General features: G+C 41.2%; 1 protein-coding gene across 2 annotated transcripts in view; it reads left to right on the top strand.

Annotated features, from left to right (window-relative positions):
• The first annotated feature begins 3,533 nt into the window (after positions 1-3,533).
• The window catches only part of MAGT1 (magnesium transporter 1), a 68,857-nt gene continuing 56,947 nt past the window's right edge, over positions 3,534-15,443 (top strand). Inside the window, exon 1 of one of the 2 annotated variants that reach the window (XM_004064425.5) lies at positions 3,534-3,793. In XM_004064425.5, the coding sequence (XP_004064473.1) occupies positions 3,596-3,793 (198 nt within the window). In that variant the 5' untranslated portion in view covers positions 3,534-3,595. The remainder of the gene's footprint in view (positions 3,794-15,443) is intronic. The other variant, XM_055376063.2, reaches the window with a different exon arrangement.

Here is a 15,443-nt window from a genome sequence, read left to right as displayed (position 1 = left end):
TATTACTACTATACTAATTGGCTTAGCTTTTAGTTTTCAAATAACGTCAAGTTTAGAGAAAAGTTGCAAGAACAGTAAAAACTTCTGTAATATGTAGATAAATACGTGATAAAACAACTTTGGAAAGCTATTGGCCGGGCGCAGTGGCTCACGCCTGTAATCCCAGCACTTTGAGAGGCCAAGGTGGGCGGATCACGAGGTCAGGAGTTCGAGACCAGCCTGGCCAAGATGGTGAAACCCCGTCTCTACTAAAAATACAAAAATTAGCCGGCGTGGTGGCGTGCGCCTGTCATCCCAGCTACTCAGGAGGCTGAAGCAGAATAATCACTTGAACCCGGGAGGCGGAGGTTGCAGTGAGCCGAGAACGTGCCACTGGACTCCAGCCTAGGCGACAGAGCGAGACTCCGTCTCAAAAAAAAAAAAAAAAAGAAAGAAAGCTGTTAGGCCTGGCGCGGTGGCTCACGCCTGTAATCTCAGCACTTTGGGAGGCCGAGGTGGGCGGATCACGAGGTCCGGAGATCAAGACCATCCTGGCCAACATGGTGAAACCCCGTCTCTACTAAAAATACCAACAATTAGATGGGCGTGGTGGCGTGTGCCTGTAATCCCAGCTACTCTGTAGGCTGAGGAGGCAGAATCGCTTGAACCAGGGAGTCGGAGGTTGCAGTAAGCCAAGTATACCACCACTGCACTCCAGCCTGGCGACAGAGCAAGACTCCGTCTCAAAAAAAAAAAGAAAAGAAAGAAAAGAAATGGCAACATGGCAAAACCCCGTCTCTACTAATATACAAAAAATTAGCTGGGCGTGGTGGCACATGCTTCTAATCCCAGCTACTCGGGAGGCTGAGGCATGAGACTTGCTTGAACCCAGGAGGCGGAGGTTACAGTGAGCCAAGATCGCACCACTGCACTCTAGCCTGAGACCTGTCCCAAAACAAAAAAAATAAAATACATACAGTTCAGTGGCATTAATGGCATTCACATTGTTGTGCAACTATCACCATTATCCATCTCTAAGACTTTTTCATCTTGTAAAACTAAATGCTTTGATTATACATTTTGACTATTGAAAATATTAACATTATTCCAAAAGTCAAAACTAAACAGACTAGTGTACTTAGAGAAGTGTCATTCCCTCCCCTAACTGTTGCATTCCATTTCCACCAATTCCTATAGGTAACCGATTTCATTACTTTCTGGTTTATCTTTTGTGTGTTTCCTTTTGCAAAAATAGGCAAATACCTGTATGTTTTCTTATTTCTCTATTTTATACAAATGTAGCATAAAAATCCATTATCATTTTACACAAGTCTTCCTCATTCCTTTTTTATAGCTGCAAAATCTGTGGTGTATATGTGCTATAGTATATTCAGTCAATCTCCTATGTTGGAATATTTAGGTAGTTTCAAGAATATTTCAATTTCAATAATGCTGAAATGAATAACTTTGTGCACACATATTTTCATGTTGCTGGATGTATCTCTCCAAGGTAGGTTACTAGAAGTGGGATTGCTGGATTAAAGGATAAATATATGTGTAGTTTTTTTAGATATTGCCAAATTATAGATGTTGTAACATATTGCCTTCCCACCAGCAACGTATTAATATAAAGGGTGCCTGACTCCCCACAGCCTTGCTAATAGCATGTAGTGTCAAGCTTTTGGATTTTTGCCAATATGATAGGTAAGATATCCCTTTTAAACTTTAAAATTTTTATTTTTAAAACATACACATAGTAAAATTCACTTTTTGGTGTACAGTTCTATGCGTTTTGACAAATGCATACAATTGTGTCACCACCACCACAATTAAGGACAGAATAGTTCTAGCATCATAAAAACACCCTTGTTTGACCTCTTTGTGATCAACCCTTTTCCCTACCCCTAGCCCCTGGCAGCCACTAATCTGTTCTCTGTACCAATGAGTTTGCCTTTTCCAGAATGTCATATATCATATAGATTGAATCATACAGTATGTCTCAGTGTACTTTTATTTTGCATTTTTTCTTTTCTTTCCTTTTTTTTTTTTTTTTTTTGAGATTGAGTTTCGCTCTTGTTGCCCAGGCTGGAGTGTGATAACACGATTTCAGCTCACTGCAAACTCCGCCTCCAGGGTTGAAGCGATTCTTCTGCTTCAGACTCCCATGTAGCTGGGATTACAGGCCTGCGCCACCACACCGGGCTAATTTTTAAATTTTTAGTAGAGACGGGGGTTTTGCCATGTTGGTCAGGCTGGTCTCGAACTCCTGACCTCAGGTGATCCACCCACTTCGACTTCCCAAAGTGCTGGGATTACAGGCATGAGCCATCGCACCCGGCCTGCATTTTCTTAATATAAGTTTCCATAAATGATTTAACTTTTTTTCACATCTCTATTTCACATCTCTTCACTTCGGAACCAGCTATTTTTCTTTCCATCCCATCTCCTTGTCTCTCCAACATACTGAAATTAATTTCCTGGTTTTTTTAATCCAGTAGCGCCTAAAATAATAGTCATATAATATTTTCCACACCATCAAAATAAATCCAAATTGTAGGCAGACTGATTTTATCTTGTTGGTGTTTTCCTTCTTTACAGTCTTACTTTTGTACCCATCCCCCAAACAAAATAATGAATAAAAAGAAGGAATTTGCTGTCTATAACCTGCAATTAAAGTCCTTGTTGGTGCTTTAAATATTAAGTCAAGGAGTTTAACTGAAAAAACAAACAAACAAACAAAGCCGGCCGGGCTTGGTGGCTCACGCCTGTAATCCCAGAACTTTGGGAGGCCGAGGCGGGCAGATCACCTGAGGTCAGGAGTTCGAGACCAGCCTGCCCAACATGGCGAAACCCCGTCTCTACTAAAATACAAAAAATTAGCCAGGCGTGATGGCGGGCGCCTGTAATCCCAGCTACTCGGGAGGCTGAGGCAGGAGAATCGCTTGAACCCGGGAGGCGTAGGTTGCAGTGAGCCGAGATGGCGCCACTGCACGCCAGCCTGGGCTACAAGAGCGAAACTCCATCTCAAAAAAAGCCATAAATAAACAAAAACTTTAAAAAATAATCTTTGATGTCCTCTTTTTTCAGCGCTCCCGGCACAGTTTCTAGGACACAATAGGTATTCAACAAGCTCTTGTTCATATTTACCTTTAAAAATTTCCCTCAGTGGTATTAGGTATATTTTTGCTTTCCTACTTTTATTTTTTCACTTTGAAGTACTTTGGAGGCAGGATAACGGACTAAATAGCTCTTATCCCTCACGCGGCTAGGTCCCACTTTTCTAGAATATTACATGAAGGCGGCGAATTTCAAGGACTTCTAAATGAGTCTTTGAAAGATTCCGTTCTAGCAACTTCAAGCCATTTTGGACTCCGAAAACTCCGCAATATTTCACAATTGCGCATGCGTGTTTGGAAAGCGTCAGCGCGCTGGATGTTTACGTATCGAGAAAGGGGCGGGTCATTATCTTTAGCGGACCAATGAAAACCCTCCAGATTATCTTTTTTCTATTGGCCGACCGGGGCCAATTAGAAATCAACCTTCTTTTAGCGGGCGTGTAGCGCCAGCGCGCTGTGACGTAATGTGAGGGGTCTCCCGGCAGGGCTGAGCTGGACCAATGAGGAAAGGCAAGGGGCCGATTTGCCTGTTCTCACGCCCCACCCTCAGACCTAGCCGGAGCAAAGTTTCGCTAATAGAAGGGAGAGGAGCGAACATGGCAGCGCGTTGGCGGTTTTGGTGTGTCTCTGTGACCATGGCGGTGGCGCTGCTCATCGTTTGCGACGTTCCCTCGGCCTCTGCCCAAAGAAAGAAGGAGGTGAGAACGCGGTTTCCAGCAGCATGGGCTTTTCCCAGTGACTGGGGCTTGAGAGGGTCTGTTCGCCTCTTCCCAGCCCCCTTTCCCTGCCGCTTCTATGCCTTTGGTAGCTTCAATTACGCGGTTTTCGGAGTTGTGGAATTCGTGAGAGAAGGAACTGTAACTCTTTGTCTTCTGGGGATGTAGAATCTGAGAGTGGAGTAGCGTAGGTGACAGCCCGACTTCTACAGTCTTGTGAATGTACACAGCTATGAGTTTTGACACTTTTGAGTGTGGGCCCCGTCAGGTGTTGGGGGTGGGGAGTTCGACTTTAGATCCCAGGAGTAGGATATCTGAGACTCTCTACTCTTGGCCGATGTAACTCCCTGAATGATGTGTAAGAGTTCTCTATTTTCTAGCATTTTCATTTCAGGAGTGTGAGAGTTAGACCAAAGAGTGAAATTATGCCAGATTTATTACTTTGTCCAAATAATTGTTTCAAGGCAATTTACCAGATTGAAAGCTCCTAACCATTTTCAATCATTCCACAAATGTAAGCATGCTAGGCAATGTTCTAGGCACTTGATATACATAAATGAACAAAACTAAGATCTTGTGGAACTCATAGGCTTTAGGAAGTGGAGGAGATATAGTATTCTCACCATTAAGCAATCCAGGTAGAGGAATTTTAACAATGCGTTTTCAAACGTTTATGATTTGGAGTCCTATACTCTTAGGACTTTAAGACTACTAGCAATTATTTATACCCTCTAATTTTATAGATGAGAAAAAGAGTCTTAAATTTAGAAAATGAACAAGGACTCAAACCCTACGTCAGTCATTCTAACTCCATTTCCTGTACATTCCGTGCTTCCTCTAATACAGAAAAACTGTACACATACTCTAAAAATACCAGTTAAGCACTTCAGATACTTGTCTACTTGAGTTGAATTAAGAAAGAAAGCTATCTTCTCTATGTTTCTGAGTATTTGAACTATTCCATAAGAAGAAAAACTAAGCTAGGAAGTTAAACTTAGTGAGTTGCTTATTAGATTGGCAAAGAGTACAATAAAAATATACAATTGTCAAAAGTATCGTGAAGTGAGCAGGCTCAGACACTGAAACTAGAAATTGATGTCCTTCTTTGGGAGGATCCTAAGCTATGGTTATGTGGAAAACAAGATGCAGAGCAATGCATAATTTTATGTCTGAGAAATTTTTTATGTTAAAAACAACAGCATCGCCTATATATAAGTATATGTGTATGTATAGAGAAATCTCTGTGAGGATACATGACAATACCTTAACAGTGGCTATCTCTAGGCAGTTGGGATTATCGATGAGGGGAACGTTTTCACGTTTTACTTTACATGCTGGTATTGCTGGTATTACCTGAATTTCCACAATGACCACTTTTTTTTTTTTTTTTTTTTTTTGAGACAGGGTCTCGCTCTGTTGCCCAGGCTGGAGTTCAGTGGTGGGATCATGGCTCACTGCAGCCTCGACTTCCTGGGCTCTAGTGATCCTCTCACCTCCACCTCCACCTCCCGAATATCTGGGACTACCGGCATGTGCCACAATATCCCTGGCTACTTTTTTATCTTTTTGTAGAGACGGAGTCTCTCTGTGTTGACAGGCTAGTCTCAAACTCCTGGGCTCAAGTGTTGCTTCCGCCTTGGCCTCCCAAAGTGTTGGGATTACAGGTGTGAGCCACTGTGCCTAGTCCACTTATTCTTTTTAATTAAAAACTGAAGGCTTTTTAAAACTTAGCATTTCTACCAGTGAAATTATATTTATTCATTGACTCTCTCACTGAACTGGAAGCACAACAGCCTAGCTGAAAATAGGTTTTGTTTTTTTTTTAAAGGAATCAGCACTGAATTGTATACTTTAAAATGGTCAATATGGTGAATTTTATGTTAAGGCAATAAATTACATGCCTTCCTTGATCTTTCTGTACTCTCTTGGAAGTACATTCACCCTTTTCATGCATGTACAAGACTTATGCGAGAATATCTTCCTTTTCTCTTACCCTACCCTTTCATTCACCTGAAGATTCCTACTCTTCAAGTCTTAGCTCAAACAGTGTCTTCTTTCTTCCTCGGCTAAAGTTTTCTTGGTGCCTCCAGGTGAACTGAGATGAATTCAGCACAGCATATAGTCATTGTAGGTATGTATGTATTTATTTGGAGACAGGGCTGCATGCTGTGCAATGGCACTATCATGACTCACTGCAGCCTCTACTTCCTGGGGTCAAGTGATCCTCCCACCTTGGCCTCCCAAAGTGCTAAGATTACAGGAGCGAGCCTCCATGCCTGACCTGTATTGTCCTTGTTTATATGCCAGTCTTTGCCCTAACACTGTAAGCATCTTGAATGCAGAAACTTCTTAATTAATTTTTCTTTACCTCACATCCAGCATTTTCTGTCAAAATGTCCTCAACAAACATCAGATTAACTATGTACTTATATAAAATCAGGAATCTGTTCTTTCTTTTTATAAATATATATATATTTAAAAAAAATTTTTTTCAGACAGGGTCTCACTCTGTTGCCAAGGCTGGAGTGTAGTGGCATGATCATAGCTCAGTACAGCCTTATGACCTCACTGGGCTCAGGTGATCCTCCCACCTAAGACTTCCCAGCTGGGATTACAGGCATGTGCCACCACGCCTAGTTAATTTTTATATTTTTTGTAGAAATGGGGTTTTGCCGTGTTGTCCAGGCTGGCCTTGAACTCCTGGACTCAAGTGATTTACCCATCTTGGCCTCCCAAAGTGCTGGGATTACAGGCATGAGCCACTGTGTTCAGCCGGGAATCTGTTCTTTCACTTGTAGGTTTTCTTAGATTTCACAACATAAAATTGGATTTTCTCATCAGTAAGCATGGAATTTATATAGGCTGCTAAAGATGATTTAGTTTTTCCTGCTTCCCTCTCTGAGAATGGTTTAGGCTGTCTCTAAAAAGACTACTATGATACTCCTTAGACACAGTTTCAAAATATGGGTGTTCTGTTGCAGAACATTTTTTTGTCAATTTTTGAAAACATTATTTAAAAAAATTCGAGGTCTATCTACTATAATAAATTTGACTTTAAATAATAGGGTAATGTCTGATCTTAAAATCTATTTTTTGCTGGGTGCAGTGGCTCACGCCTGTAATCCCAGCACTTTGGGAGGCCGAGGCGGGTGGATCACTTGAGGTCAGGAGTTCAAGACCAGGCTGGCCAACTTGGGGAAACCCCGTCTCTACTGAAAATACAAAAAAAAATTAGCCAGCCAGGGTGGCACATGCCTGTAGTCCCAGCTACTCAGGAGGCTGAGGCATGAGAATCGCTTGAACAAGAGAGCGAGACTCTGTCTCAAAAAAAAAAAAAAGTGTGCATATATATATATTCTTTTTAAAAGATACCTCCCCTAAATGAATATGATTAAAAATCACTCAAGTTCCTCATAGTTGTCTATTGCTAAATGGAATGCTACCCTGCTTATTATTTATACCTTTAACAATGTTTTCATTGGAACGTGGACTTATTCTTCTTTTTAAATTTTTTAAAATGTTTTGTGGAGACGGGGTCTCACTGTGTTGACCAGGCTGGTTTCAAACTCCTGGCCTCCAGCAATCCTCCTGCTTTGGCCTCCTAAAGTGACAGAATTACAGGCGTGAGCCACTGAGCCCAGCCATTTATTCTCTGATATTTATCGAATGCATTCTACATGCCAGGCACCATAGTTTACACTCATTATCTATAATCCACACATTAACATCGCAGAGTAAGTATTAACCCCCTTCGAAAGATAAGGGGACTTTAAAGATGAGGGGACTGGCCAGGCATGGTGGCTCATGCCTATAATCCCAGAACTTTTGGAGGCTGAGGTGGGAGGATCCCTTGAGGTGATGGGAGGATCCCTTGAGGCCAAGAGTTTGAGACCAGCCTGAACAATATAGCCAGACTCATCTCTACCCACCCCATATAGATAGATAGATGGATGGATGGATGGATAGATAGATAGATAGATAGATAGATAGATAGATAGATAGATAGATAGATAGATAGATAGATGGATGGATGAGGGAACTGACAGTAAGCTAGAGGGTGGTTGGGGGTTTGCTCATAGAAGCACAGCTCTAAGAAACTGAGCTGGGATCCCACACTGGTCTGTCTAGTTCCAAAGCCTATGTTTTGTGCTAGGCAACAAAGGCTTGTTTTTGCAGCGACTGGTTTTATTTTATGGTGAATCCTTTCCCCCTGTTGTGGAAGGGAAGTTGTTCATCCTCGCATCTGGTGTTATCTTAGAGAGGCAGCATGATAAAAATGAAAAAGCATGGTCTTTTATAAAATTATTCATATTTCTTTACTTCTGGGAATCTATAATAATAAATAAATAATATGAAATGTGGAAAGTGATGAACACGCAATGCATACTGAAGCATAATAAAAATGGTCGTCATAATGCTAGGATGGCAGATAGATCTCCCTCCCCAGTTTTCCAAAAAAGTCTGTAGTTTTAAAGAGGATATGCTTTAATCCACCCCCAATGATGTTTAACAAGTTACTCTGAGTCTCATTTTCCTCATCAGTAGAATGGAAAAAATGCTGATTTCTTTGGCTATTGTGAAAATTAAATGAGATGAGGGATGTGAAGTACCTAATGCAGTACCTGGCATATAGAAGATGTTAAGTAAATGTTAGAAAATAAAGTGAGATTATATTCCTCTGGGTGGTAAATGTTTTGCAGTTGATCTTTTTGGGATGTTTAACAAGGCAGGCTATCATTGGAAAAACTTTGCTTTGAGAAATGACTCATGAAAGTATCACATGTGCAAAAAACCCTGCAGTTCTCTAGAAAACATCTGATTACAGAGAAATAGGCTTAGTAGCAGTTGCAGAACAATTAAATGGAGACACCACCAAAAAATTAAAAACTAAGGAAAGGGGACAAGGATAGATTTTAGCTCTATCCAGGAAGTATGTGAACTGATAATGGAGCAGATGGCATTTAAGGATTAAAAATGCTCGCTTCTCTGTTCACTGTCTTCTTCAGTAATTCTCTGCCCGTTATATTTCCAGATCTGTTCCAAATCTCTTAATTTAAGGAGGGAGTTGGAAATGTATACCTTAACTAAGAATTTGTTTTGTTCTACTTCATACTAACATCTGAAGACTGGTAGATGATTAGGAAAGGCGAAAATATGAAGAATTTTTATGAATAAACCCTGATGGTTAGAACAAAGACACGAATAAGTTTTGGGAGTACTATTCAGCCATAAAAAAGAATGAGATCCTATCATTTGCAACAACATGGATGGAACTGGAAGTCGTTATGTTGAGTGAAATAAGCCGAGCACAGAAAGACAAACATTGCATATCCTCACTTACGTGTGGGAGCTAAAAATCAAAACACTTGAACTCATGGAGATAGTAGAATGATAGCTACCAGAAGCTGGGGGTGGTGGTGGGAGGTGGGGATTCTTTATGAGTACAAACAAAAAACAAAAAACATAATGAATAAGACCTACTGTTTGATAGCACAACGGAGTGACTATAGTCAATAATAATTTAATTGTAGATTTAAAAAATTAAGAGTATAATAGGATTGTTTGTAACACAAAGGATAAATGCTTGAGGAGATGGATATCTCGTTTTACATGATGTGATGAGTACACATTGCATGCCTGTATCAAAACATCTCATGTACTTCATAAATATATACACCTAAGGCCGGGCACAGTGGCTCACACCTATAATCCTGGCACTTTGGGAGGCCGAGGCAGGTGGATCACGAGTTCAGGAGATCGAGACCATCCTGGCTAACACGGTGAAACCCCGTCTCTACTAAAAATACAAAAAAGTAGCCGGGCATGGTGGTGGGCGCCTGTAGTCCCAGCCACCCAGGAGGCTAAGGCAGGAGAATGGCGTGAACCTGGGAGGCAGAGCTTGCAGTGAGCCGAGATCGCCCCACTGCACTCCAGCCAGCCTGGGCGACAGAGTGAGATTCCATGTCAAAAAAAAAATATATATATATATATGTACACATATATACACACACACACCTACTATGTACCCACAAAAATTTAAATTTAAAAAAGAATGAGGCCAGGCATGGTGGCTCACACCTGTAAGCCCAGCACTTTGGGAGGCCAAAGTGGGCAGATTGCTTGAGCCTAGGAGTTTGAGATCAGCCTGGGCAACATGGCAAAACCGTGTTCCTAGCAAAAAAAAAAAAAAAAAAAAAAAAAAGCAGAGCATGGTGGTGTGTGCCTGTAAGTCCCAGCTACTAGGGAGGCTGAGATGGGAGGATCACCTGAGCCTGGGAGGTACAGGCTGCAGTGAGCCAAGATGTACTATTGCACTCCAGCCTGGGTAACAGAGCCAGACCCTGTCCCAAAATAATAATAATAATAATAATATAATGTAGTTGTATATTTTAAAATAATTAAAAGTATAATTGGATGGTTTGTAACACAAAGGATAAATTCTTGAGGGCATGGACACCTCGTTCACCATGATGTGATAATTATGCAATGCATGCCTATATCAAAGTATCTCATGTACCCCATAAATATATACACCTACTGTGTACCCACAGAATTTTTTTTAAGAAATATGCTTTTGGGGAAAGTTGCATTTTAGAGGAATTCAGACTGGTAATACTTAGCTTTCTTGCTTCTGAAATTCAAAAGAAATTTGAATGGCAGTATCAGATTTTAGCTTTAAATCATAATTAATAGATCCTATATTCCATTTTTGATGAGTGATAGTGACAATAGGATAATTTCTGGTTATTAAAGCTTAAGCTACTTTGGTAGAGCTAATCAAGTTAAATATTATGCAAGCAGGTAAGATGAAATTAAACTGATGTCTCACTGCCCTTTCTTGGTCCTCTTAATCTCTTATAGTCATAGATTTCTATAACACTTGATTATTACAAATAGGATTAGAGACATTGCCTTCTAGTAGTGAGGTGATTTTTTTTGGACATACTAGTTAAAATGTTTCAAGAGAAGAGAAAGACTTTAAACTTACTTTACTTTGTTGGTAAGTATTTCAATTGGGAGTATTATTGCTATTTTTGTTTTATTTGAATGGTAGAAAATAGACTAATGTACGCCAAGGAGAAGTAGGGAAATAAATTGATTGTGAATATCTTGTAAATTCAATGTGTTTTTTCATAGTAAGCCTGTAATTTGTTTTATAAAAAATATATCCAATACAAATTGAAAGCTTTAGATCAGTATATTTTCTTGAATGTTTAACAACTATTAGTGGAGGCCGGGCACAGTCGTTCATGCTTGTAATCACAGCACTTTGGGAGGCCGAGTTGGATGGATCACCTGAGGTCAAGAGTTTGAGACCAGCCTGGCCAACATGGTGAAACCCTGTCTCTACTAAAAGTACAAAATTAGCTGGGTGTGGTGGTGCGCACCTGTAGTAGTCCCAGCTACCCAGGAGGCTGAGGCACGAGAATCACTTGAACCCGGGAAGCAAAAGTTGCAGTGAGCCAAGATCGTGCCACTGCACTCCAGCCTGGGTGACAGAGCGAGACTCTGTCTCAAAAAAACTATTAGTGGGAAAAGTATTTGCATTAGGAGTTGTTTGCAAATTAATTGCTTTTTTGGAGTTGCTGAGCAGTTCACTTGATAAACCTCTTATCTTTACATGTTATAGTCTTTGGAAGATATGTTTCTTCCTAATAATTTTCAAGTATTATTAGAATGATCTGAAGTGCACAGGTGAAATTTTTAACTTTTCCATTTGAAGGTTGTGACTTTGGAAGATAAAGAAGAATCTGGAAAATGAATAGTGGGATTTAGTGTAGTGGCAATAGAGGAAAAAAATTTTTATTTCTCAACCATGCCTTTCCATACCCAAATAATGGGCTCTTGACAAAGAACCAGAGGCACCCTTAGGAAAAAGCTTCTTTAGGAATAGAGATTTACCCTGATCAAGAAAGCTTTCAATTCAAATTTGAAGAAATTCCTGGCCACACATAGTGGCTCCCACTTGTAATCCCAACACTTTGGGAAGGCCAAAGTGGAAGGATTGCTTGAGCCTAGGAGTTTAAGACCAGCCTGCACAACATAGCAAGACCCCATCTCTGCAAACAAATAAAAGAAAATAACCAAGCATGGTAGCATGCACCTGTGGTCCTAGCTACTCAGGAGGCTGAGGCAGGAGGATCATTTGAGCCCAGGAGTTCGAGGCTGCAGTGAGCTAACAATCATGCCACTGAACTCTAACCTGGGTAACAGAATGAGACCCTGTCTCTAAATTGAAACAAAAGAGAGAGAGAGAAAACAAGAAATTCCCTTATAAATCTGTTAACTTAAGAAGACAAAAAAGAGGACCAGTGAAGGAAGTGTCTAGGAAGTATTAAGGCATTACATTTGAGTTAAGTAGAATACCACATTCTTCAACCGTTCCAGGAGGATCACGGGGTGGTTTATTATTAGAAATGGTATGCTTTTTCCTGTTCTTCATCATTTGGTTCACTTAATGTTTATTTAATTTCCCTTTGCTATCCATAGAAATTTATATAACATGTAGTCCTAACCCATAAGAATCAGAATGTAGAGCTGTGATTCTCAAACTTCAGTGTATATAAAGAATCACATGTGTAACATGTTAAAATTCAATATTCTTGGAATCTGCCCTGGACTTACTGAATCAAATGTACTGGGGGATGAAATCTAGAAATATGGATTTTGATTTTTGTTTTTTTTAGAGATGGAATCTAACTATGTTGCTCAGGCTGAAGTGTAGTGGCTATCACCAGGTGCAATCATAGTGCACTACAGCCTCAAATTTCTAGGCTCAAATGATCCTTCTGCCTCAGCCTCCTGAGTAGCCGCAACTACAGGCCCATACCACTATGCCTGGCCAGAAGTCTGCATTTTTTTTTAATTTTATAAAATACAGACAGAGTCTCACTATGTTGCCTGGGCTGGTCTTGAACTCCTGGGCTCAAGCGGCCTCCCAAAGTGCTGGGATTACAGGCATGAGCCACTGTGCCCGGCCAAAGTCTGCATTTTTAACAAGCTCCTTTATACCAACCACACTTTGAGAAACACAGGTTTAAAAAGTTTATTATCCATTATGATAAAGGCTTGCTCTAGGAAGTTTTGGGTTACTTTATCACTAAATCTTTCTTTTATGTTGTATTCTGATCAGTAATGATTTTTAAAGATTTTTGAATACATAAAAATAAGATTGTAAAATTGTACATTCTTTTCAGTTCAAAACAGTTGTTCTTGAGCTAGGCATAGTGGTTTGAGCCTGTAATCCCAGCCACTCAGGAGGATGAGGGAGGAGTGTCTGTTGGGGCCAGGAGTTCGAGACCAGCCTGAGCAACATAGCAAAACCCTATCTCTAAAAGAGATTTTTAAATTTTATTTTAGAGACGGAGTCTCGCTCTGTCACCCAGGTTTCAGTGCAGGGGCTCAATCTCGGCTCACTGCAACCTCTGCCTCCCGGGTTCAAGCGATTCTCCTGCCTCAGCCTCCCAAGAAGCTGGGATTACAGGCACGCGCCACCACACCTAGCTAATTTTTGTATTGTTAGTAGAGACAGGGTTTCACCATGTTGGTCAGGCTGGTCTTGAACTCCTGACCTCATGATCCGCCCACCTCGGCATCCCAAAGTGCTGGGATTACAGGCATGAGCTACTGCGCCCAACAAGAGTTTTGAAAAATTAGCTAGGCATGGTGGCGCATACTTGTAGTCCCAGTTATTTGGGAGGCTGAGATGGGAGGATCACTTAAGCCCAGGATTTTGAGGCTGCAGTGAGCTATGATCACACCACTGCACTCCAGTCTGGGTGACAAAGTGAGACCCTGTCTCTCTTTTTTTTTCTTTTTGAGATGGAGTCTCGCTGTGTCACCCAGGCTGGAGTGCAGTGGCATGATCTCGGCTCTCTGCAAGCTCCGACTCCCGGGTTCACGCCATTCTCCTGCCTCAGCCTCCCGAGTAGCTGGGACTACGGGCACCCACCACCGTGCCCGGCTAATTTTAGTAGAGACAGGGTTTCACCATGGTCTCGATCTCCTCACCTCGTGATCCGCCCGCCTCGGCCTCCCAGAGTGCTGGGATTACAGGCCTGAGCCACTGCGCCCGGCCTTTTTTTTTTTTTAAGAACAATATTGTGGGATTGGGGGTGATTTTGCTCCCCAGGAGATATTTGGCAGTGTGTGGAGATATTTTTGGTTGTTGCAGCTGGGAGAGGAGGGTGCTACTGGCATGTAGTGAGTAGAAGCCAGGGTTGCTATTCAACATCCTACAGTGCACTGACAGGATCACTCCTCACAACAATGATCTGGCCTGAGACGTCAGTAGTGTTGCTTTTGAGAAACCCTGGTTTAGAATGATCATGGCCTGTTTGAATTTCTACCTCAGTATCTTACTAACTGTGGCATTTTGGGCAAGTTGTTTAACCTCTCCAATCCTGTTTTCTCAACAGATAAGCAAATGTAAAAAGAGTACTTACCTTATAGTGTCGTTTTGAGGATTGAACTTAATTATATATTCTATAAAGCAAGAAGTAACTGCCTGACACCTGCTAAACATTCCAAATAGTAGCTATTATTTTCTCCATAAATCCAAGAGAGGCTTGCTTTAGAATATCTTTAAATATTACGTCATTGTGAATAAGGATTATAGCATCTAATTATAATGTTCCAGGCTATGTTCATGTAATTTTATTGTAAAAGTTTTTGTTTGTTTGTTTGTTTTTTTAGACAGAGTCTCACTCAGTCACCCAGGCTGGAGTGCAGTGGTGCAGTCTCAGCTCACTGCAACCTCCACCTCCCAGGTTCAAGTGATTCTCGTGCCTCAGCCTCCTGAGTAGCTGGGACTACAGGCGTGTGCCACCACACCCAACTAATTTTTGTATTTTTGGTAGAGACGGGGTTTCACGATGTTGGCCAGGCTGTTCTCAAACTCCTGACATCAAGTGATCCATCCGACTTGACCTCCCAAAGCGCTGAGATGACAGGTATGAGCCACCACTCCCGGCCTGTAAAAGTTTAAAACTAGTTCATTTGTTGTGATCTGTTTTCAGTTCATTTTAAAGAAAATGAACCCAGTCGGGGCAAGGTGGTTCATGCCTGTAATCCCAGCACTTTGGGAGGGCAAGGATCATTTGAGCTCAAGAGTTTGAGACCAGCCTGGGCAACATGGCAAAACCCCATCTCTACAAAAATTAGTGGGGCACGGTGGTGCACACCTGTAGTCCCAGCTATTCAGGAAGCCGAGGTGGGAGAGACACTAGAGCCTGGGAGGTTGAGGCTGCAGTTAGCCAAGTTCACACCACTGCACTCCAGCCTAGGCAACAGAGTGAGACCCTGTCACCAAAAAAAAAAAAAAGAAAAAGAAAAGAAAATGAATTCAGGAAGTAATCTAATTGCCTCTGCATTAAGCAGCCTTTTGAAGTGATTTTGTTTTATAAGAGCCTGAAAAAAGATAATTCCTTTGAACTAGTTTCTTCTACTTGATAAATTATCTCAAGAAAGAATAGCCAGAAGTCTGGTCTTTCTAGTCTGTTAATAAACAGGAAGAGGAATAACATATATTATAATAATTATTATACATGGTCTCGATCTCCTGACCTCGTGATCTGCCGGCAGATGGGATGACCTAGCCATCCCATTACTGGATATACACCCAAAGGAATAT

The sequence above is a fragment of the Gorilla gorilla genome, chromosome X, assembly GCF_029281585.2.
Source record: "Gorilla gorilla gorilla isolate KB3781 chromosome X, NHGRI_mGorGor1-v2.1_pri, whole genome shotgun sequence".
NCBI lineage: Eukaryota > Metazoa > Chordata > Mammalia > Primates > Hominidae > Gorilla > Gorilla gorilla.
Note: the sequence above shows the minus strand (reverse complement) of the source record. Positions and strands in the feature narration are given on the sequence as shown.